Source organism: Bufo bufo, chromosome 2 (genome assembly GCF_905171765.1).
Source record: "Bufo bufo chromosome 2, aBufBuf1.1, whole genome shotgun sequence".
Lineage (NCBI taxonomy): Eukaryota > Metazoa > Chordata > Amphibia > Anura > Bufonidae > Bufo > Bufo bufo.
Window position 1 is genome coordinate 779,401,328 of NC_053390.1, and position 22,335 is coordinate 779,423,662.

Below are 22,335 nucleotides of genomic sequence, written 5' to 3' on the forward strand. Positions count from 1 at the left end.
TCTATAGCCTGTTCCTGTGCAGTACTGGTGGTAAAGGAGCACTATAGTGCCAGGGAAACTAGCTCATATTCCTGGCACTATATAGTTGTTAGGAGTGGGGCACCCTCGTGTCCCCCTCCCACTGGGCTGAAGGGGTTAAAACCCCTCACTGGGAACTCTTCTCCCCGATCCTCCTCTCTGCTGCGAATGCGCATGCGCACGCATTCAAAACTATGTTCCGCGTCTTCCCACTGTAATTTTCTCTGTGAGAATCGCGGAAGCACCTCTAGCGGCTGTCAGGGAGACAGCTACAAGAAGCTGGATTAACCCTTAGGGAAACATAGCAGTTCTTTTAATTTAAATGCTGAGAAAGGGGTGGAACATGATATGGGCAGATCATCTGATAAGGAGGGGGGGGGCAATTTTTATCTTGCCTGGGGCGGCAAAAATCCTTGCACCGGCCCTGGCTGAAGACATCTGTGTTGGTCCCATGTTCCTATGTGCCCGGATTGCTGAGAAAAGTGATGTTTTATTAATGGCAAATGAGCCTCTAGGAGCAACGGGGGCGTTACCATTACACCTAGAGGCTCCGCTCTCTCCGCAACTGCCACATCCCTGCACTTTGAATGACAGGGCCAGGCATGGTCACCTTTACACTGCCTGGTCCTGCCCATCAAAGAGCAGAGGGCGCAGCAGTTGCAGAGAGAGCGGAGCCTCTAGGAGTAATGGTAACGCCCCCGTTGCTCCTAGAGGGTCATTTGCATATATTAAAACTTAATTTTTCTCAGTAATGCGGGCACATATGTACATGGGACCAACACAGATGTCTTCAGCTGCCAAGCCCACAGGGTTGTAAAAAATAAATATATATATATATCACCTTTAGAGTTGATTTGTTCAAGCGCATGGATTTCTGCATGCCCCTGTTTAGATGAATGGGACAGCAGAAATGTTTAGTGCCAATCTGCCACCTGTGAATACACCCTTGGAGTGCAGCAGAAGAAAGGTGACCATTAAAGGGTTAACGCGACCCTGCTAAGGTCCAGGTGCTGTGAGGTTATCCTGCGATGCACTGTACATGTGCTGGCACTCGTTCACCAGCAGATGGCGCCCGCATTCCTCTCCCAGTGACAGCCTGACTTGTGAAAGCTGAGTGTTATCCAATGTAAGGAGGAAAAACCTTGCTTTGTTTGCAATCCCACCCTCTCTCTCCCAGTGTCTCCCTATCTGCCGTCCACATCCCCAGCCTGTCACTAGCCACACCAGAAGAGGAGCATGCCACTTCTTCCTCCTCCTATGGGCATCCTGCGCTTTGCCAGCCTTTCCCTGCTGGTGCAGCTGGTCCAGGGCGCGGGCTGGGTGAGCCGGACCAGCGCGGGCACCCTACAGGAGGCTGGGGGCAGAAGTGATGGAAATGGGGTCACTGAGGAGGATACTGCCGCCGCCGCTGGGCGCTATGGGAGGGCTGCCAGCCACGACCACCTCTCACTGCTCAGCACCTCGTTTGTGCTCAAGGGGGATGCGTCTCACAACCAAGCCATAGTGCACTGGACCGGCGAGAAGAGCAGCGTGAGTGCGACCACCTGCCACATGTAGTGCCAGGGCTGAGGTGTACCCACCTGTGCAAGGGGAATGTGCCAGAGTACATGTCTGTATACTGCCAGAGTTATATACCCTGGTACATGTCTGTATACTGAGAGAGTTATATACCCTGGTACATGTCTGTATACTGCCAGAGTTATATACCCTGGTACATGTCTGTATACTGTCAGAGTTATATATCCTGGTACATGTCTGTATACTGCCAGAGTTATATACCCTGGTACATGTCTGTATACGGTCAGAGTTATATACCCTGGTACATGTCTGTATACTGTCAGAGTTATATACCCTGGTACATGTCTGTATACTGTCAGAGTTATATACCCTGGTACATGTCTGTATACTGCCAGAGTTATATACCCTGGTACATGTCTGTATACGGTCAGAGTTATATACCCTGGTACATGTCTGTATACTGTCAGAGTTATATACCCTGGTACATGTCTGTATACTGCCAGAGTTATATACCCTGGTACATGTCTGTATACTGAGAGAGTTATATACCCTGGTACATGTCTGTATACTGAGAGAGTTATATATCCTGGTACATGTCTGTATACTGAGAGAGTTATATACCCTGGTACATGTCTGTATACTGCCAGAGTTATATACCCTGGTACATGTCTGTATACTGAGAGAGTTATATACCCTGGTACATGTCTGTATACTGAGAGAGTTATATACCCTGGTACATGTCTGTATACTGAGAGAGTTATATACCCTGGTACATGTCTGTATACTGCCAGAGTTATATACCCTGGTACATGTCTGTATACTGAGAGAGTTATATACCCTGGTACATGTCTGTATACTGAGAGAGTTATATACCCTGGTACATGTCTGTATACTGAGAGAGTTATATACCCTGGTACATGTCTGTATACTGAGAGAGTTATATACCCTGGTACATGTCTGTATACTGAGAGAGTTATATACCCTGGTACATGTCTGTATACTGAGAGAGTTATATACCCTGGTACATGTCTGTATACTGAGAGAGTTATATATCCTGGTACATGTCTGTATACTGCCAGAGTTATATACCCTGGTACATGTCTGTATACTGCCAGAGTTATATACCCTGGTACATGTCTGTATACTGCCAGAGTTATATACCCTGGTACATGTCTGTATACTGAGAGAGTTATATACCCTGGTACATGTCTGTATACTGAGAGAGTTATATACCCTGGTACATGTCTGTATATGGTCAGAGTTATATACCCTGGTACATGTCTGTATACTGAGAGAGTTATATACCCTGGTACATGTCTGTATACTGAGAGAGTTATATACCCTGGTACATGTCTGTATACTGTCAGAGTTATATACCCTGGTACATGTCTGTATACTGAGAGAGTTATATACCCTGGTACATGTCTGTATACTGTCAGAGTTATATACCCTGGTACATGTCTGTATACTGAGAGAGTTATATACCCTGGTACATGTCTGTATACTGAGAGAGTTATATACCCTGGTACATGTCTGTATACTGCCAGAGTTATATACCCTGGTACATGTCTGTATACTGCCAGAGTTATATACCCTGGTACATGTCTGTATACTGCCAGAGTTATATACCCTGGTACATGTCTGTATACTGCCAGAGTTATATACCCTGGTACATGTCTGTATACGGTCAGAGTTATATACCCTGGTACATGTCTGTATACTGCCAGAGTTATATACCCTGGTACATGTCTGTATACTGCCAGAGTTATATACCCTGGTACATGTCTGTATACTGAGAGAGTTATATACCCTGGTACATGTCTGTATACTGCCAGAGTTATATACCCTGGTACATGTCTGTATACTGCCAGAGTTATATACCCTGGTACATGTCTGTATACTGCCAGAGTTATATACCCTGGTACATGTCTGTATACTGCCAGAGTTATATACCCTGGTACATGTCTGTATACTGGGAGAGTTATATACCCTGGTACATGTCTGTATACTGCCAGAGTTATATACCCTGGTACATGTCTGTATACTGCCAGAGTTATATACCCTGGTACATGTCTGTATACTGCCAGAGTTATATACCCTGGTACATGTCTGTATACTGCCAGAGTTATATACCCTGGTACATGTCTGTATACTGGGAGAGTTATATACCCTGGTACATGTCTGTATACTGCCAGAGTTATATACCCTGGTACATGTCTGTATACTGTCAGAGTTATATACCCTGGTACATGTCTGTATACTGCCAGAGTTATATACCCTGGTACATGTCTGTATACTGCCAGAGTTATATTCCCTGGTACATGTCTATATACGGTCAGAGTTATATACCCTGGTACATGTCTGTATACTGTCAGAGTTATATACCCTGGTACATGTCTGTATACTGAGAGAGTTATATACCCTGGTACATGTCTATATACGGTCAGAGTTATATACCCTGGTACATGTCTGTATACTGCCAGAGTTATATACCCTGGTACATGTCTGTATACTGCCAGAGTTATATACCCTGGTACATGTCTGTATATGGTCAGAGTTATATACCCTGGTACATGTCTGTATACGGTCAGAGTTATATACCCTGGTACATGTCTGTATACTGCCAGAGTTATATACCCTGGTACATGTCTGTATACTGCCAGAGTTATATACCCTGGTACATGTCTGTATACGGTCAGAGTTATATACCCTGGTACATGTCTGTATACTGAGAGAGTTATATATCCTGGTACATGTCTGTATACTGAGAGAGTTATATACCCTGGTACATGTCTGTATACTGCCAGAGTTATATACCCTGGTACATGTCTGTATACTGAGAGAGTTATATACCCTGGTACATGTCTGTATACTGAGAGAGTTATATACCCTGGTACATGTCTGTATACTGAGAGAGTTATATACCCTGGTACATGTCTGTATACTGAGAGAGTTATATATCCTGGTACATGTCTGTATACTGCCAGAGTTATATACCCTGGTACATGTCTGTATACTGAGAGAGTTATATACCCTGGTACATGTCTGTATACTGAGAGAGTTATATACCCTGGTACATGTCTGTATACTGTCAGAGTTATATACCCTGGTACATGTCTGTATACTGAGAGAGTTATATACCCTGGTACATGTCTGTATACTGTCAGAGTTATATACCCTGGTACATGTCTGTATACTGAGAGAGTTATATACCCTGGTACATGTCTGTATACTGAGAGAGTTATATACCCTGGTACATGTCTGTATACTGAGAGAGTTATATACCCTGGTACATGTCTGTATACTGAGAGAGTTATATACCCTGGTACATGTCTGTATACTGCCAGAGTTATATACCCTGGTACATGTCATACTGTCAGAGTTATATACCCTGGTACATGTCTGTATACTGAGAGAGTTATATACCCTGGTACATGTCTGTATACTGCCAGAGTTATATACCCTGGTACATGTCTGTATACTGTCAGAGTTATATACCCTGGTACATGTCTGTATATGGTCAGAGTTATATACCCTGGTACATGTCTGTATACTGAGAGAGTTATATACCCTGGTACATGTCTGTATACTGTCAGAGTTATATACCCTGGTACATGTCTGTATACTGCCAGAGTTATATACCCTGGTACATGTCTGTATACTGCCAGAGTTATATACCCTGGTACATGTCTGTATACTGGGAGAGTTATATACCCTGGTACATGTCTGTATACTGTCAGAGTTATATACCCTGGTACATGTCTGTATACTGTCAGAGTTATATACCCTGGTACATGTCTGTATACTGCCAGAGTTATATACCCTGGTACATGTCTGTATACTGAGAGAGTTATATATCCTGGTACATGTCTGTATACTGAGAGAGTTATATACCCTGGTACATGTCTGTATACTGAGAGAGTTATATACCCTGGTACATGTCTGTATACTGTCAGAGTTATATACCCTGGTACATGTCTGTATACTGTCAGAGTTATATACCCTGGTACATGTCTGTATACTGAGAGAGTTATATACCCTGGTACATGTCTGTATACTGAGAGAGTTATATACCCTGGTACATGTCTGTATACTGAGAGAGTTATATACCCTGGTACATGTCTGTATACGGTCAGAGTTATATACCCTGGTACATGTCTGTATACTGAGAGAGTTATATACCCTGGTACATGTCTGTATACTGCCAGAGTTATATACCCTGGTACATGTCTGTATACTGAGAGAGTTATATACCCTGGTACATGTCTGTATACTGCCAGAGTTATATACCCTGGTACATGTCTGTATATGGTCAGAGTTATATACCCTGGTACATGTCTGTATACTGAGAGAGTTATATACCCTGGTACATGTCTGTATACTGCCAGAGTTATATACCCTGGTACATGTCTGTATACTGCCAGAGTTATATACCCTGGTACATGTCTGTATACTGGGAGAGTTATATACCCTGGTACATGTCTGTATACTGAGAGAGTTATATATCCTGGTACATGTCTGTATACTGTCAGAGTTATATACCCTGGTACATGTCTGTATACTGAGAGAGTTATATACCCTGGTACATGTCTGTATACGTTCAGAGTTATATACCCTGGTACATGTCTGTATACTGAGAGAGTTATATATCCTGGTACATGTCTGTATACTGTCAGAGTTATATACCCTGGTACATGTCTGTATACGGTCAGAGTTATATACCCTGGTACATGTCTGTATACTGTCAGAGTTATATACCCTGGTACATGTCTGTATACGGAGAGAGTTATATACCCTGGTACATGTCTGTATACTGAGAGAGTTATATACCCTGGTACATGTCTGTATACTGAGAGAGTTATATATCCTGGTACATGTCTGTATACTGTCAGAGTTATATACCCTGGTACATGTCTGTATACGGTCAGAGTTATATACCCTGGTACATGTCTGTATACTGTCAGAGTTATATACCCTGGTACATGTCTGTATACTGGGAGAGTTGTATACCCTGGTACATGTCTGTATACTGTCAGAGTTTTATACCCTGGTACATGTCTGTATACTGCCAGAGTTATATACCCTGGTACATGTCTGTATACTGAGAGAGTTATATACCCTGGTACATGTCTGTATACTGCCAGAGTTTTATACCCTGGTACATGTCTGTATACTGCCAGAGTTATATACCCTGGTACATGTCTGTATACTGCCAGAGTTATATACCCTGGTACATGTCTGTATACGGTCAGAGTTATATACCCTGGTACATGTCTGTATACTGTCAGAGTTATATACCCTGGTACATGTCTGTATACTGGCAGAGTTATATACCCTGGTACATGTCTGTATACTGGGAGAGTTATATATCCTGGTACATGTCTGTATACTGGGAGAGTTGTATACCCTGGTACATGTCTGTATACTGCCAGAGTTATATACCCTGGTACATGTCTGTATACTGCCAGAGTTATATACCCTGGTACATGTCTGTATACTGCCAGAGTTATATACCCTGGTACATGTCTGTATACTGAGAGAGTTATATACCCTGGTACATGTCTGTATACTGCCAGAGTTATATACCCTGGTACATGTCTGTATACTGAGAGAGTTATATACCCTGGTACATGTCTGTATACTGCCAGAGTTATATACCCTGGTACATGTCTGTATACTGCCAGAGTTATATACCCTGGTACATGTCTGTATACTGAGAGAGTTATATACCCTGGTACATGTCTGTATACTGAGAGAGTTATATACCCTGGTACATGTCTGTATACTGAGAGAGTTATATACCCTGGTACATGTCTGTATACTGCCAGAGTTATATACCCTGGTACATGTCTGTATACTGAGAGAGTTATATACCCTGGTACATGTCTGTATACTGAGAGAGTTATATACCCTGGTACATGTCTGTATACTGAGAGAGTTATATACCCTGGTACATGTCTGTATACTGCCAGAGTTATATACCCTGGTACATGTCTGTATACTGCCAGAGTTATATACCCTGGTACATGTCTGTATACTGCCAGAGTTATATATCCTGGTACATGTCTGTATACTGCCAGAGTTATATACCCTGGTACATGTCTGTATACTGCCAGAGTTATATACCCTGGTACATGTCTGTATACTGTCAGAGTTATATACCCTGGTACATGTCTGTATACTGAGAGAGTTATATACCCTGGTACATGTCTGTATATGGTCAGAGTTATATACCCTGGTACATGTCTGTATACTGAGAGAGTTATATACCCTGGTACATGTCTGTATACTGCCAGAGTTATATACCCTGGTACATGTCTGTATACTGAGAGAGTTATATACCCTGGTACATGTCTGTATACTGAGAGAGTTATATACCCTGGTACATGTCTGTATACGGTCAGAGTTATATACCCTGGTACATGTCTGTATACGGTCAGAGTTATATACCCTGGTACATGTCTGTATACTGTCAGAGTTATATATGCTATATGTATATCTACTATACCTATTCTCACTTTCATGCCCATGCAGCGCCAGGGCTAAATGCCCAGGTAGACATCCATTTTCCCTACTTTCCCAGTTGTATACCTGCCTCCAGGCTGCAGGTGCCCACATCCAGCTCCTGTATCTTGTCTGTATTCTTGCTGAGCTAATGGTCTTTGAAATGTTTAGCTGCTCATTTCCATCAGGTGCCCATTCACTCTGTACTCCTGAGCGGCTCTAGCTCACCTCCATCAGATTGCCATCCTTGGCCTGTGCCCCTGTATTGTTGTCTTCTGCTCCATCAATCTGTGGTGACACTTGTCAGACTTGATGTATGATCTCCCTCTTCCAGTTAACTGAGGCTGATGGGCTGCTGCCGGCCATTCCCTGGGGTCACCATTGTTTTTTGATGATTTGTTATGTAGTATATATATATATACAGTGGATATAAAAAGTCTACACACCCCTGTTAAAATGTCAGGTTTCTGTGATGTAAAAAAAAATGAGACAAAGATAAATCATTTCAGAACTTTTTCCACCTTTAATGTGACCTATAAAATGTACAACTCAATTGAAAAACAAACTGAAATCTTTTAGGTAGAGGGAAGAAAAAATATAAAAATAAAATAATATGGTTGTATAAGTGTGCACACCCTTAAACTAATACTTTGTTGAAGCACCTTTTGATTTTATTACAGCACTCAGTCTTTTTGGGTATGAGTCTATCAGCATGGCACATTTTGACTTGGCAAGATTTGCCCACTCTTCTTTGTAAAAACACTCCAAATCTGTCAGATTGCGAGGGCATCTCCTGTGCACAGCCCTCTTCAGATCACCCCACAGATTCAGGTCTGGCCTCTGGCTGGGCTATTCCAAAACTTTAACCTTCTTTTGGTGAAGCCATTCCTTTGTTGATTTGGATTATGCTTTGGGTCGTTGTCATGCTGAAAGATGAAGTTCCTCTTCATGTTCAGCTTTCTAGCAGAAGCCTGAAGGTTTTGTGCCAATATTGACTGGTATTTGGAACTGTTCATAATTCCCTCTAGCTTAACTAAGGCCCCAGTTCTAGCTGAAGAAAAACAGCCCCTTGGCATGATGCTGCCACCACCATGCTTCACTGTGGGTATGGTGTTCTTTTGGTGATGTGCAGGGTTGTTTTTGCGCCAAACATGTCTTTTGGAATTATGGCCAAAAAGTTCAACCTTGGTTTCATCAGACCATAACACGTTCTCCCACATGCTTTTGGGAGTCTTCAGATGTGTTTTTGCAAAATGTTTTTCTTCGTAAGAAAAGGCTTTCGTCTTGCCACTCTACCCCATAGCCCAGACATATGAAGAATACGGGAGATTGTTGTCACATGTACCACACAGACAGTACTTGCCAGATATTCCTGCAGCTCCTTTAATGTTGCTGTAGGCCTCTTGGTGGCCTCCCAGACCAGTTTTCTTGTCGTCTTTTCATCAATTTTGGAGGGACGTCCAGTTCTTGGTAATGTCACTGTTGTGCCATATTTTCTCCACTTGATGATGACGGTCTTCACTCTGTTCCATGGTATATCTAATGCCTTGGGAATTCTTTTGTACCCTTCTCCTGACTGATACCTTCTAACAATGAGATCCCTCTGATGCTTTGGAAGCTCTCTGTGGACCATGGCTTTTGCTGTGGGATGCGACTAAGAAAATTTCAGGAAAGACCAACTAGAGCAGCTGAACTTTATTTGGGGTTAATCGGAGACACTTTAAATGATGGTAGGTGTATGCTGACTCCTATTTAACAGGATTCTGAATGTGATTGCTTAATTCTGAACACAGCTACATCCCCAGTTATAAGAGGGTGTGCACACTTATGCAACCATATTATTTTAGTTTTTTTTGTTTGTTTTTCACCTGAGTTGTACAGTTTATAGGTCACATTAAAGGTGGAAAAAGTTCTGAAATGATTTATCTTTGTCTCATTTTTTTACAGCACAGAAACCTGACATTTTATCAGGGGTGTGTAGACTTTTATATCCACTGTACAAGCTGCAGTACTGGTTTCTGATACAAGGAACTTCCAGATTGTTTCTCCTATTATTGTATATGGTATACATACAATACATACAGACCACCGGCAGTGATTTCTATTGTCTGGTTCTGCTTTCTTGTATCCGCTGATTTTGGGGTCAAGAATTGGACCCCCTGAACCAGGGAATATATGCCAGGCTTGAGAGGTGTAGGAGAACTCGCTGGCAGGAATCAGCACGTTCTGCCACTCATTCTTCAAGCATGTTGGTTTGGTTTTGCTGGAGAACTTGTTGCTCACCAGCCATAGGTGAACTACAAGTGACAGCAGGCGCCGGTGATTAAAAATGTGGAATTGATCAAAAGCTGGGAAAATGGCTTATTGTGCATAGAAATCGTTTTACATTGCAAGTTAAGATCAGTTTCCAGTTATTTCTTAATGAATGGTTGGACTAGAGATGATACATAATGGGTGACGCTCAGCATCCAAACATTGGATCCTTCCAGCGCCAGGTGTTCAGCTCCACCACTGGGGGGCAGGACTGGGGCAGGGGTGAGTGTGCCCCTCAGATGTGGGGTCTACTGCTCAGCGTGCGCCCTGGGTTAAAACCTACTGTGGCAGTGTTCCCCTACACATGGTTCTTCATGCCCTGACATGCCATAGGGGCATGATGGGAGTAGTAGTTTTGCCACAGCTGGAATTCTGTCCTGTGACGTAATCGGGGGACTTACGGGGCAATCTACAGGTCTTGTTGGGGGGGGGGGGGTTTCTTGCAATGATTCTCTACAGAGATAAGTATTTATACGGCTGTTACTTCTGATGGTTGTGACTGGAGATGCTAAACGTACAGAAATCACAACTTATAGAATAGAAGCAAAGGACATTTATAGAAGGAAAGGACAGATCTATGTATTAGGAGTCAGCTACATGTACTCGCTCAATAAACAATAAAACACTATAAAAACAATAATAATGAGAGATAAGTAATAAACAATCCTGTAAGTATTATGTATATTCACTTATACAGTGAAGTTTCTAAAATCTGTCATTTGATGCTTTATTACTTGTGGGACTAAAGGCAGAAGACTGAGAAAAGAGCAACGCCGAGAAACTTTGCACCTAGTGTCTTCTTTAGGCTGGTGTCGCACATAGGATTTTTTTTGCAGTTTTGGGATTTTTGCACCATAGTTTAGGCAGAAAATGATCCAGATGTTGCGTGGAAGTTTTTGGAAAAGACTAATGGCACTTTTTCACCCTTAGTTTTTTTTTTTTTTTAGGCCTCCTGCACACGACCGTTTTTCCCCCCCGTTTACTGGCCTTTTTTTGCGTTCCCTATACGGTCCGTATACGGAACCATTCATTTCAATGGTTCCGCAAAAAAAACGGAATGTACTCCGTATGCATTCCGTTTCCGTATTTCTGTTTTTCCGTTCCGTTTAAAGATGGAACATGTCCTATTATTGCCTGCAAATCACGTTCTGTGGCTCCATTCAAGTCAATGAGTCCGCAAAAAAACGGAACACATACGGAAATGCATCCGTATGTCTTCAGTTTTTTGCGGAACCATCTATTGAAAATGTTATGCCCAGCCCAACTTTATCTATGTAATTACTGTATACTGTATATGCCATACGGAAAAACGGAACAGAAACGGAAACACAACGGAAACAAAAAACGAAACAACGGATCCGTGAAAAATGGACCGCAAAACACTGAAAAAGCCATACGGTCGTGTGCAGGAGGCCTTAATCACAGCATGCTCTGGGTGAGTGGGTGAGTCTTTTATTAAAGGTCTTTCCCCATAGACGTCTCCATAGTAAGAAAAAGGCAAGGAAAACGTTGTGTGACACCCCTAAACAGCGCTTGCAAAAACGTCAGAAATTGGCCTCATGCACACGACCGTTTTTTTTTTTTTTCATTTACGGGGCGTTTTTTGCATTCCGTATAAAGTCCGTATACGGAACCATTCATTTCAATGAGTCCGCAAAAAAAAACGGAATGTATTCCCCGTATGCATTCCGTTTCTGTATTTTCCATTTTTCCGTTCCGTTGAAAGATAGAACATGTCCTATTATTGCCCGCAAATCACGTTCCGTGGCTCCATTCAAGTCAAAGGGTGCATCTGTATGTCTTCTGTATCCATTCCGTTTTTGCGGAACCATCTATTGAAAATGTTATGCCCAGCCCAATTTTTTCTATGTAATTACTGTATACTATATATGCCATACGGAAAAACGGAACAGAAACGGAAACACAACGGATCCGTGAAAAACAGACCGCAAAACACTGAAAAAGCCATACGGTCATGTGCAATTTCCTGGCATTTTTTTACAGGCCCCAAAAAATAAAATAAAAAAAACGTGTGTGGCAGCAGCCTTTATCAACAAAAAGAAAAAGAAAAGCTGCAGGGGTATTTTTGCGACTTTTTAAACACCAGCGCATCATTTTTTAGTTGCAGGGCTGTTCTTGTGCTGCGTTTGATACTTGGAAGTGGGGGGGCATGGCGGGGGCAGGACATTGGCTTCGACAGATTCACATACAAGTTTCCAGGCGTAAATGTTGGTGAAGAAATGACTCTAGTCAGGGACTTTAGTAGTTTCAACTCCTGGCGCACGGATGGGGAAACAAAGACCGGTGTAAAAAGCCAGCCTTTGTAAATGACCCCCACTCTGTGTGAACCCAGCGGACTTCCTTCACATGGTCCTTTTTCTGTGTTTTTTTTCTTTTTAAATAATTATTTCTAATCTATAAATCCAGTAACCTGTGGTATAAACTTCCTACTTATTATTATCATTAGTACAATATGCCTCCTATGCTGTAAGTATATTATTATTAACAATAGCAATAATTAGTGTGGAGCGAAGCATCTGAATTGTAATTCGGTCCGAAATTTAGGAAAACTTTGATTCTAAATGAATACAAATTTCCACGTGCTTCGTGGTAACGAATCAGTTTTCCTAAAACGGTGGCTGCACGTGTTAGAATGTGAAAATAAGTGAAAAACGAGCCTGGGAACCCATAATGCCGTGAAGCCAGCCAATCTGCAGATAACCATCCCCTGTGATGTCACAGCCCTATAAAAGCCTGATCCCGCACGGTCGCCACCATTTTCCTCTGAGCTGAGCATAGGGAGAGACGTGACAAGACGCTCATGCACTAGGGACAGTGTTGCTGCAAACTGTTAACAGAGAGCGTAGGACAATATTGGAGAGGGAGAGAGCAGGGAGATCGCAGGGTAAATGCAGGGAGACTGTAAGGTAAGTGCAGGGAGAGAGCAGGGAGACTGCAGGGTAAGTGCAGGGAGAGAGCAGGAAGACTGCAAGGTAAGTGCAGGGAGAGAGCAGGGAGACTGCAAGGTAAGTGCAGGGAGACTGCAAGGTAAGTGCAGAGAGGGAGCAGGGAGACTGCAAGGTAAGTGCAGGGAGAGAGCAGGGAGACTGCAGGGTAAGTGCAGGGAGAGAGCAGGAAGACTGCAAGGTAAGTGCAGGGAGAGAGCAGGGAGAGTGCAAGGTTAGTGCAGGGAGACTGCAAGGTAAGTGCAGAGAGGGAGCAGGGAGACTGCAGGGTAAGTGCAGGGAGAGAGCAGGGAAGACTGCAAGGTAAGTGCAGGGAGAGAGCAGGGAGACTGCAAGGTAAGTGCAGGGAGAGAGCAGGGAGACTGCAAGGTAAGTGCAGGGAGCGAGCAGGGAGACTGCAAGGTAAGTGCAGAGAGAGAGCAGGGAGACTGCAGGGTGTGCAGGGAGAGAGCAGGGAGACTGCAAGGTAAGTGCAGGAAGAGAGCAGGGAGACTGCAAGGTAAGTGCAGGGAGAGAGCAGAGAGACTGCAAGGTAAGTGCAGGGAGAGAGCAGGGAGACTGCAAGGTAAGTGCAGGGAGACTGCAAGGTAAGTGCAGAGAGGGAGCAGGGAGACTGCAAGGTAAGTGCAGAGAGAGAGAGTAGGAGACTGCTGAACTACCAACTCTGCTACAATTTATCTCCTTGTACATAACTGTGCAGTGCACCAAGAGTAATAGCTAATCCGTTCTATTAGCTGTAGAGTTACTGTGCCATCAGTATCATAGACAGGTCTAATGTATCGCCGTGTACATAAGTGTGCAGTGCACCAATATTCATAGTCAATCTGTTCTGTTAGCTGCACAGTTACCATGCGTCAGTATCACAGGTTACTGTTTTAGGCCTCATGCACATGACCGTTTTTTGGGTCCGCATCCGAGCCGCAGTTTATGCGGCTCGGGTGCGGACCCATTCAGTTCAATGGGGCCGCAAAAGATGCGGACAGCACTCCGTGTGCTGTCCGCATCCGTTTCTCCGTTCCGAGGCCCCGCAAAAAAATTACAACATGTCTTATTCTTGTCCGTTTTGCGGACAAGAATAGGCATGTCTACAATGGGCCGCCCGTTCCGTTCCACAAATTGCGGAAGGCACACGGGGCGGCTTCCGTTTTTTTGCGGATACGCGGTTTGCGGACCGCGAAAAACAGCACGTTCGTGTGCATGAGGCCTTACTTTTAGGCAGAGTGGCCTGGGTATACTTGATTTATAGCGATTCGTTACACGTTAATTCGTAACGAATCGAATTTCTTGTCAAATTTTTCAAAACTTCGCCCATCTCTAGTTATAATAATAAAAAAGGCTCTTGGTGTCCAGCGCCATGGAATTAATGACGCTTTAAAATAATTAATAAAAAATATAATAAAATCCCCAGAGAGCCTTGTCCTATAAACTATCAAAAGTATAGGAAAGAAATAATAATAAAAACAGTCAATAATATTATTAATAATATATGATAATTTTGACATTTTGTCTTACGTGGTCCTCGTGCTATTACTAATGCTTTTACTTTAAATGTTGGTTGTTAATTTTAGCAGTTTGCCATAAAGCAGTAATGCCCAACCCGCGCCCCTCCAGCTGTTGCAAAACTACAACTCCCAGCATGCCTGGACAGCCTACAGCTATTAGGGCATGCTGGGAGTTGTAGTTTTGCAACAGCTGGAGGGCCGCAGGTTGAGCACCCCTGCCATAAAGCATATGAACGGTACGTATAAGGTCCGCACAACCTGTAGGAATCAGGTCATGTCAGAAGCAGAACTCTCATCATCCTCTGGCACCGTCCCTATTAATGAAGCAATTAGAGGGCGTCGTTCTCTGTTACTAATTTGCCTGTTATGAGCCGGTAACTTTAGCTCCTCGGTCACCGCGGCTAGTAGTATCATGTATAATAGATCAGGGCTACGCTAATGGAACGCGGCTTGTGCGAGGAGTTCACCAGACGTGGATCACAGGCCGCTCTCTTTGACCGTGATATCGCAGTTTACAAGGGAAAGAAAAACGAAATCAATTTTCTAAGATTAGACCAGAGAGCTGTAATCTGGGTCCTGGAAGAACTGCTCACGTGACTCCTCCAGTCATTAGCTTTGGGTCAACCTAATTAATGGGCACTTTATTCTGCACGGGCTCCGCAGGCCAACAAAAGCGTGACTAGTGCGGTATGGCCAATGGGCTGAAACATTGATTTAGCAAAAGTACTCCTATCTGCATAATGCTTCCTGACCGCTGTGTCTTCATCCTCAGAATTGCAAGAAGGGAGACGCAGATTTAACCCTGTGTTGGCTGGGAATAGGGAAAATGCCCCAGTTATCTAAAAATGTGTTGATAGGACGAAGCTCTCTGGGGATATTATAGTAACTTCCACTTAGGGTACTTTAACACTTGCGTTTTTCTTTTCCGGCACTGAGTTCCGTCCTAGGGGCTCTATACCGGAAAAGAACTGATCAGTTTTATCCCCATGCATTCTGAATGGAGAGCAATCCGTTCACGATGTCTTCAGTTCAGTCTTTTTGACTGATCAGGACAAAGATAAGGGTACTTTCACACTTGCGTTTTTCTTTTCCGGCATAGAGTTCCGTCACAGGGGCTCTATACCGGAAAAGAACTGATCAGGTATGTCCCCATGCATTCTGAATGGAGAGTAATCCGTTCAGTTTGCATCAGGATGTCTTCAGTTCAGTCGTTTTGACTGATCAGGTAAAAGAGAAAACCGTAGCATGCTACGGTTTTATCTCCGGCTAAGGCCTCTTTCACACTTGCGTTGTGTTGTTGGGATCCGGCATGCACTTCCGTTGCCGGAGGTGCCTGCCGGATCCGGAAAAACGCAAGTGTACTGAAAGCATTTGAAGACGGAACCGTCTTCCAAATGCTTTCAGTGTTACTATGGCACCCAGGACGCTATTAAAGTCCTGGTTGCCATAGTAGGAGCGGGGAGCGGGGGAGCGGTATACTTACAGTCCGTGCGGCTCCCCGGGCGCTCCAGAATGACGTCAGAGCGCCCCATGCGCATGGATGACGTGATCACATGGATCACGTGATCCATGCGCTTGGGGCGCCCTGACGTCACTCTGGAGCGCCCGGGGAGCCGCACGGACGGTAAGTACACTGCTCCCCCGCTCCCCACTACACTTACCATGGCTGTCAGGACTTTAGCGTCCCGGCAGCCATGGTAACCACTCTGAAAAAGCTAAATGTCGGCTCCGGCAATGCGCCGAAACGACGTTTAGCTTAAGGCCGGATCCGGATCAATGACTTCCAATGGGCATTAATTCCGGATCCGGCCTTGCGGCAAGTGTTCCGGATTTTTGGCCGGAGCAAAAAGCGCAGCATGCTGCGGTATTTTCTCCGGCCAACAAACGTTCCGTACCGGAACTGAAGACATCCTGATGCATCCTGAACGGATTACTCTCCATTCAGAATGCATTAGGATAATCCTGATCAGGATTCTTCCGGCATAGAGCCCCGACGACGGAACTCTATGCCGGAAGACAAGAACGCAGGTGTGAAAGAGCCCTTAAAAAACTGAAGACTTGCCTGAATGCCGGATCAGGCATTTTTTCCCATAGGAATGTATTAGTGCCGGATCCGGCATTCAGAATACCGGAATGCCGGATCCGTCCTTCCGGTATGCGCATGCGCAGACTGAAAAAAAAAGTGAAAAAATAAATGCCGGATCCGTTTTGCCGGATGACACCGGAAAGACGGATCCGGCATTTCAATGCATTTTTTCGACTGATCAGGCATTTTTAAGACTGATCAGGATCCTGATCAGTCTTACTAATGCCATCAGTTAGCATACATTTTGCCTGATCCGGCAGGCAGTTCCGGCGACGGAACTGCTTGCCGGATCTCTCTGCCGCAAGTGTGAAAGTAGCCTAAAACTGCAGCATGCTACGGTTTTATCTTATGACAAAAAAAACTGAAGACTTGCCTGAATTTCCATAGGAATGTATTAGTGCCGGATCCAGCATGCGCAGACCGAAAAAAAGGTGAAAAAAAATTAATGCTGGATCCGTTTTTGCGGATGACACCGGAAAGACGGATCCGGCATTTCAATGCATTTTTCAGACTGATCATTATCCCGATCAGTCTTACAAATGCCATCAGTTGGCTAACGTTTTGCCGGATGCGACAGGCAATTCCGGAGACGGAACTGCTTGCCGGATCACTCTGCCGCAAGTGTGAAAGTAGCCTTACTAATCGCCTTGACATGCAAAAAATACGGTTAGACCGGCACCTCCAAACAATGTGGTTTGGAGGTGCCGTGGTACCATATTATATGGTCAGCAATAAATATACAGGGTAAGATCTAGTAAACACCGTGGTAACCTAAAGAGGAGCCGTCCCCTCACCTGTCTGTTTCAGTAACTACTTGCATTCCCCATGTAATAACCATTCTGGATCATCTATTCTCATGTCACTATGTCAAGCTATTCCTCTATTATTCCTACTAGAAGTTATGAATAAATTGCCAGTTGGATGTTATCAATTGGGGGGGGGGGGGGGGGGGGGTTCCCTGCACAGTCTGCGCCAGGTTTTGCATATATGCTTTGCACCACTTTTATTATGTATTTTAGACACTTTTTGCAGCTGGCTTGATTAAAGGATGTGACGTAACGAGAAAGGGCGTGGCTTAAGAGGCATCAGAATTGCGCCCAAATATTGGTGCAAACGAAGCCAACCAATAAGTGGTGAAAAGTTAGACAATAGTGACTGCAGATGCGGAAGTGGGTACGTCGGTGGGTATGTAGTGATCTAGTAGAAACGGTCTTGGTTAATGAGTGGTTCACTTGTATGAGCGGTCTCTGAATCAGTGGTGTACTAGCCATCAAGGCAGATCACGTGACAGCTACGGGGCCCGGTGCTGAACTCTCTCTCTTCTATTCTTGGCATAAATCAACAACATTTTCCTGGCGCCACCACTAGGGAGAGCTCAGTGCAAAGAGATTTTGACAGTTTCCATTGAGCTTAGTGGTAATTCTATAAATTACTATGCACTTAGCTCCCCCTAGTGGCAACTGCAGGTAGACAGTTTATAGTATACAGGGAAGATTTAGAGCTGTTATTTCTAAATGTATTTCTACCAGTTGTCTGGTGTAAACACATTGAGAAACAGGAGTTCAAAAAGGGCGCCCTAGACCACCTGAATCACCTTTTCCTACATAGAATTTGGGTAAAGTGAGTGAGGCGTTAAGTGGAGGAATTAAAGAATCCATACATTTAATGGGAAAAAAAACTCTTTATGTACCAGAAATCACACCGGGGGGAAGGAGCTTACTAAGTTTTGCTATGGGGCTTTATAATATCTGTATACACCCCTGCTCTTAAAGGGTTTCTGTCACCAGATTTAACCCTATTAAACTGGCTGACATTAGCGATGTGCTAATGTCAGCAGACGCTAACTCTACTATTCTTATGCTTACTGATAGCCCCCTTACTGCACAATTTTAACTTTTATGAGCGGGGGGGGGGGGGGGGGGGGGGGCGTTCCTCCTGCATCTAGAGGCTCCGTTCTTCCACCTCATGTCACTAGGGTTGTTTCGATACCAAAATTTCGATTCGGTTTTGATACCATAAAAAAGTATCGCGATACTCGATACCATTCGATACCACGCGAAAAAAATAAAACGCCAAAAAAAGGCGCGTGCATTCTGCATTTTATGGAACGTCCGGCCCATAATAGAACAGTCCTATCCTATTTTTGAGGGGGGACAAGGTGACTAAGAGAAAATGGCGAATCACGCAGTTTTTCTTCTTTTCGTTTTCTTTTACAGTGTTCACCGCATAAGAGAGATTTTTTAAGGTAAACAATGTAAACAATTCACTGACAGCAAGCAAGGATCTTAAAACAGAGATAAACTTCATATCTTAGAAAATGACAGAATGTTTTGTTATACCATGATTAAGGAGGTTGTCCCAGATTAGTAATTTAATAGGAATTACTCTGTTACCGTCGGTCACACAAAGCATTTTTATTGGAATCATTTAAAAATGTTTACCTTTGTCTAGAATAGATATTGATGTTACACACTGGGTATAGCGCCCCCTGGTGTTCTTTTGATTCCCACCTAATTTGTCCACTGACGACGAGAAGAAGCTGCTGCCGGTGCGGTGATTCTTAGTCGCCAACCTGTACGATAGCAAGGATCACTTCGACGCCCGTCTGCAAGACAATCTGGGTGATGGGACTAATATTTGTGACACTGGACACGTGAGGTGGACATTCTAGGAAGGGATCGACGGAACAGCAGGGGGCACCATAAGAAGTATGCAACAGCACACGGGAGCAATTTTTAACACATCACATCTGATGGAGTAAAGTGATATTAAGGTGCCCTCAATGTGGCGGAATTTTTCTTTACAGAATCCGCAGGTACGGATTTTACAAAGTCGTGTCTTTTGTTGAGGTTTTTTTCCTACGGATTTTTCCACAACTGACCAGTATGGGTATTTTCTTTGTAAATTCCGATGCGGATTTCTCTGCGGATTACATCTCCTTTGAAATGAATTGAGACCTTCAGCTACATGATAATAACAGTGCGCAGGTATTAACACTCTTCGTCCCCATAGGCTAACATGCGGGATGTCTTTGTGTTGCGGAAACATAAAACGCACCAGTCATGCCCTTTAATGGGAACAGAGCGCAAAATAAAGCAAGACTCTATCTACTGAGCGCTCCAGCCAGGAGGAGCAATAATTAAGATAAAGGCCTGATGTCAGCGGAGAGCGCAGCGCTGTGACCCTATGACGGCTCGGTGCTGTGTGAAGTCTGTGTGTGTGTGTCGAGCAATTATCTCTCCGGTATCGTGTGGACCTCTATCTGTCTCCATTACATGTCGGATCGGGGCCACATGTAGAGATTTATGCTCACAGTCCACTTATCATCACATTGTGTGCAACTGCCAAATCAATCATCATCCCAAGGCCTCTTTCACACTACCGTTTTTTTTTTCCGTTTTGCGGGCCGTTTTTTGCGTTCCGTATACGGAACCCTTCATTTCAATGGGTCCGGCAAAAAAACTGAATGTACTCCGTATGCATTCCGTTTCCGTGTTTCCGTATCTCCGTTCCGTGCAAAGATAGAACATGTCCTATATTTGGCCGCAAATCACATTCCAAGGCTCCATTAAAGTCAATGGGTCCGCCAAAAAAACGGAATGCATACGGAAATGCATCCATATGTCTTCCGTATCCATCCCGTTTTTTGCAGAACCATCTATTGAAAATGTTATGCCCAGCCCAATTTGTTCTATGTAATTACTGTATACTGTATATGCCATAAGGAAAAACGAAATCGAAACGGAAACACAACGGAAACAAAAAATGGAACAACGGATCCGTGAAAAACGGACCGCAAAACGCAGAAATAGACATGTGTTTCCGTTTCTGTTCCGTTTTTATGTTCCGTTTTTCCGTATGGCATATACAGTATACAGTAATTACATAGAAAAAATTTGGCTGGGCATTAAATTTTCAATAGAGTGCGGTAATGTTTATTTTTCAAGATGGTGGATCACCTTTCCTACTGTACAGATTCCTGGATTATTGCTCCTCTGCTGGGTATATATTTATGTAGCTACATGCAGTAAGTTCTATCTGCTATACAATGTACTACCTCTCTACTCAAACAAACCTGCAACTCCCAAGATTTAAAATAAGGCATAGAGCAAGCAAGAAAATTCTAAATTACAGTTGCAAGAAAAAGTATGTGAACCCTTTGGAATGATATGGATTTCTGCACAAATTGGTCATAAAATGTGAACTGATCTTCATCTAAGTCACAACAATAGACAATCACAGTCTGCTTAAACTAATAACACACAAAGAATTAAATGTTACCATGTTTTTATTGAACACACCATGTAAACATTCACAGTGCAGGTGGAAAAAGTATGTGAACCCTTGGATTTAATAACTGGTTGAACCTCCTTTGGCAGCAATAACTTCAACCAAACGTTTCCTGTAGTTGCAGATCAGACGTGCACAACGGTCAGGAGTAATTCTTGACCATTCCTCTTTACAGAACTGTTTCAGTTCAGCAATATTCTTGGGATGTCTGGTGTGAATCGCTTTCTTGAGGTCATGCCACAGCATCTCAATCAGGTTGAGGTCAGGACTCTGACTGGGCCACTCCAGAAGGCGTATTTTCTTCTGTTTAAGCCATTCTGTTGTTGATTTACTTCTATGCTTTGGGTCGTTGTCCTGTTGCAACACCCATCTTCTGTTGAGCTTCAGCTGGTGGACAGATAGCCTTAAGTTCTCCTGCAAAATGTCTTGATAAACTTGGGAATTCATTTTTCCTTCGATGATAGCAATCCGTCCAGGCCCTGACGCAGCAAAGCAGCCCCAAACCATGATGCCCCCACCACCATACTTCACAGTTGGGATGAGGTTTTGATGTTGGTGTGCTGTGCCTCTTTTTCTCCACACATAGTGTTGTGTGTTTCTTCCAAACAACTCAACTTTGGTTTCATCTGTCCACAGAATATTTTGCCAGTACTGCTGTGGAACATCAGGTGCTCTTGTGCAAACAGTAAACGTGCAGCAATGTTTTTTTTGGACAGCAGTGGCTTCCTCTGTGGGATTCTCCCATGAAATCCATTCTTGTTTAGTGTTTTATGTATCGTAGATTCGCTAACAGGGATGTTAGCATATGCCAGAGATTTTTGTAAGTCTTTAGCTGACACTCTAGGATTCTTCCTCACCTCATTGAGCAGTCTGCGCTGTGCTCTTGCAGTCATCTTTACAGGACGGCCACTCCTAGGGAGAGTAGCAGCAGTGCTGAACTTTCTCCATTTATAGACAATTTGTCTTACCGTGGACTGATGAACAGCAAGGCTTTTGGAGATACTGTTATAACCCTTTCCAGCTTTACGCAAGTCAACAATTCTTAATCATAGGTCTTCTGAGAGCTCTTTTGTGCGAGGCATCATTCACATCAGGCAATGCTTCTTGTGAAAAGCAAACCCAGAACTGGTGTGTGTTT

The 22,335-nt window shown here is 43.7% G+C and overlaps 1 protein-coding gene across 1 annotated transcript in view; it reads left to right on the forward strand.

Moving 5' to 3' along the window:
- The first annotated feature begins 1,248 nt into the window (after positions 1-1,248).
- The window catches only part of SORCS2 (sortilin related VPS10 domain containing receptor 2), an 894,852-nt gene continuing 873,765 nt past the window's right edge, over positions 1,249-22,335 (forward strand). Inside the window, exon 1 of the mRNA XM_040419144.1 lies at positions 1,249-1,548. Within this exon, the coding sequence (XP_040275078.1) occupies positions 1,255-1,548 (294 nt within the window). The 5' untranslated portion in view covers positions 1,249-1,254. The remainder of the gene's footprint in view (positions 1,549-22,335) is intronic.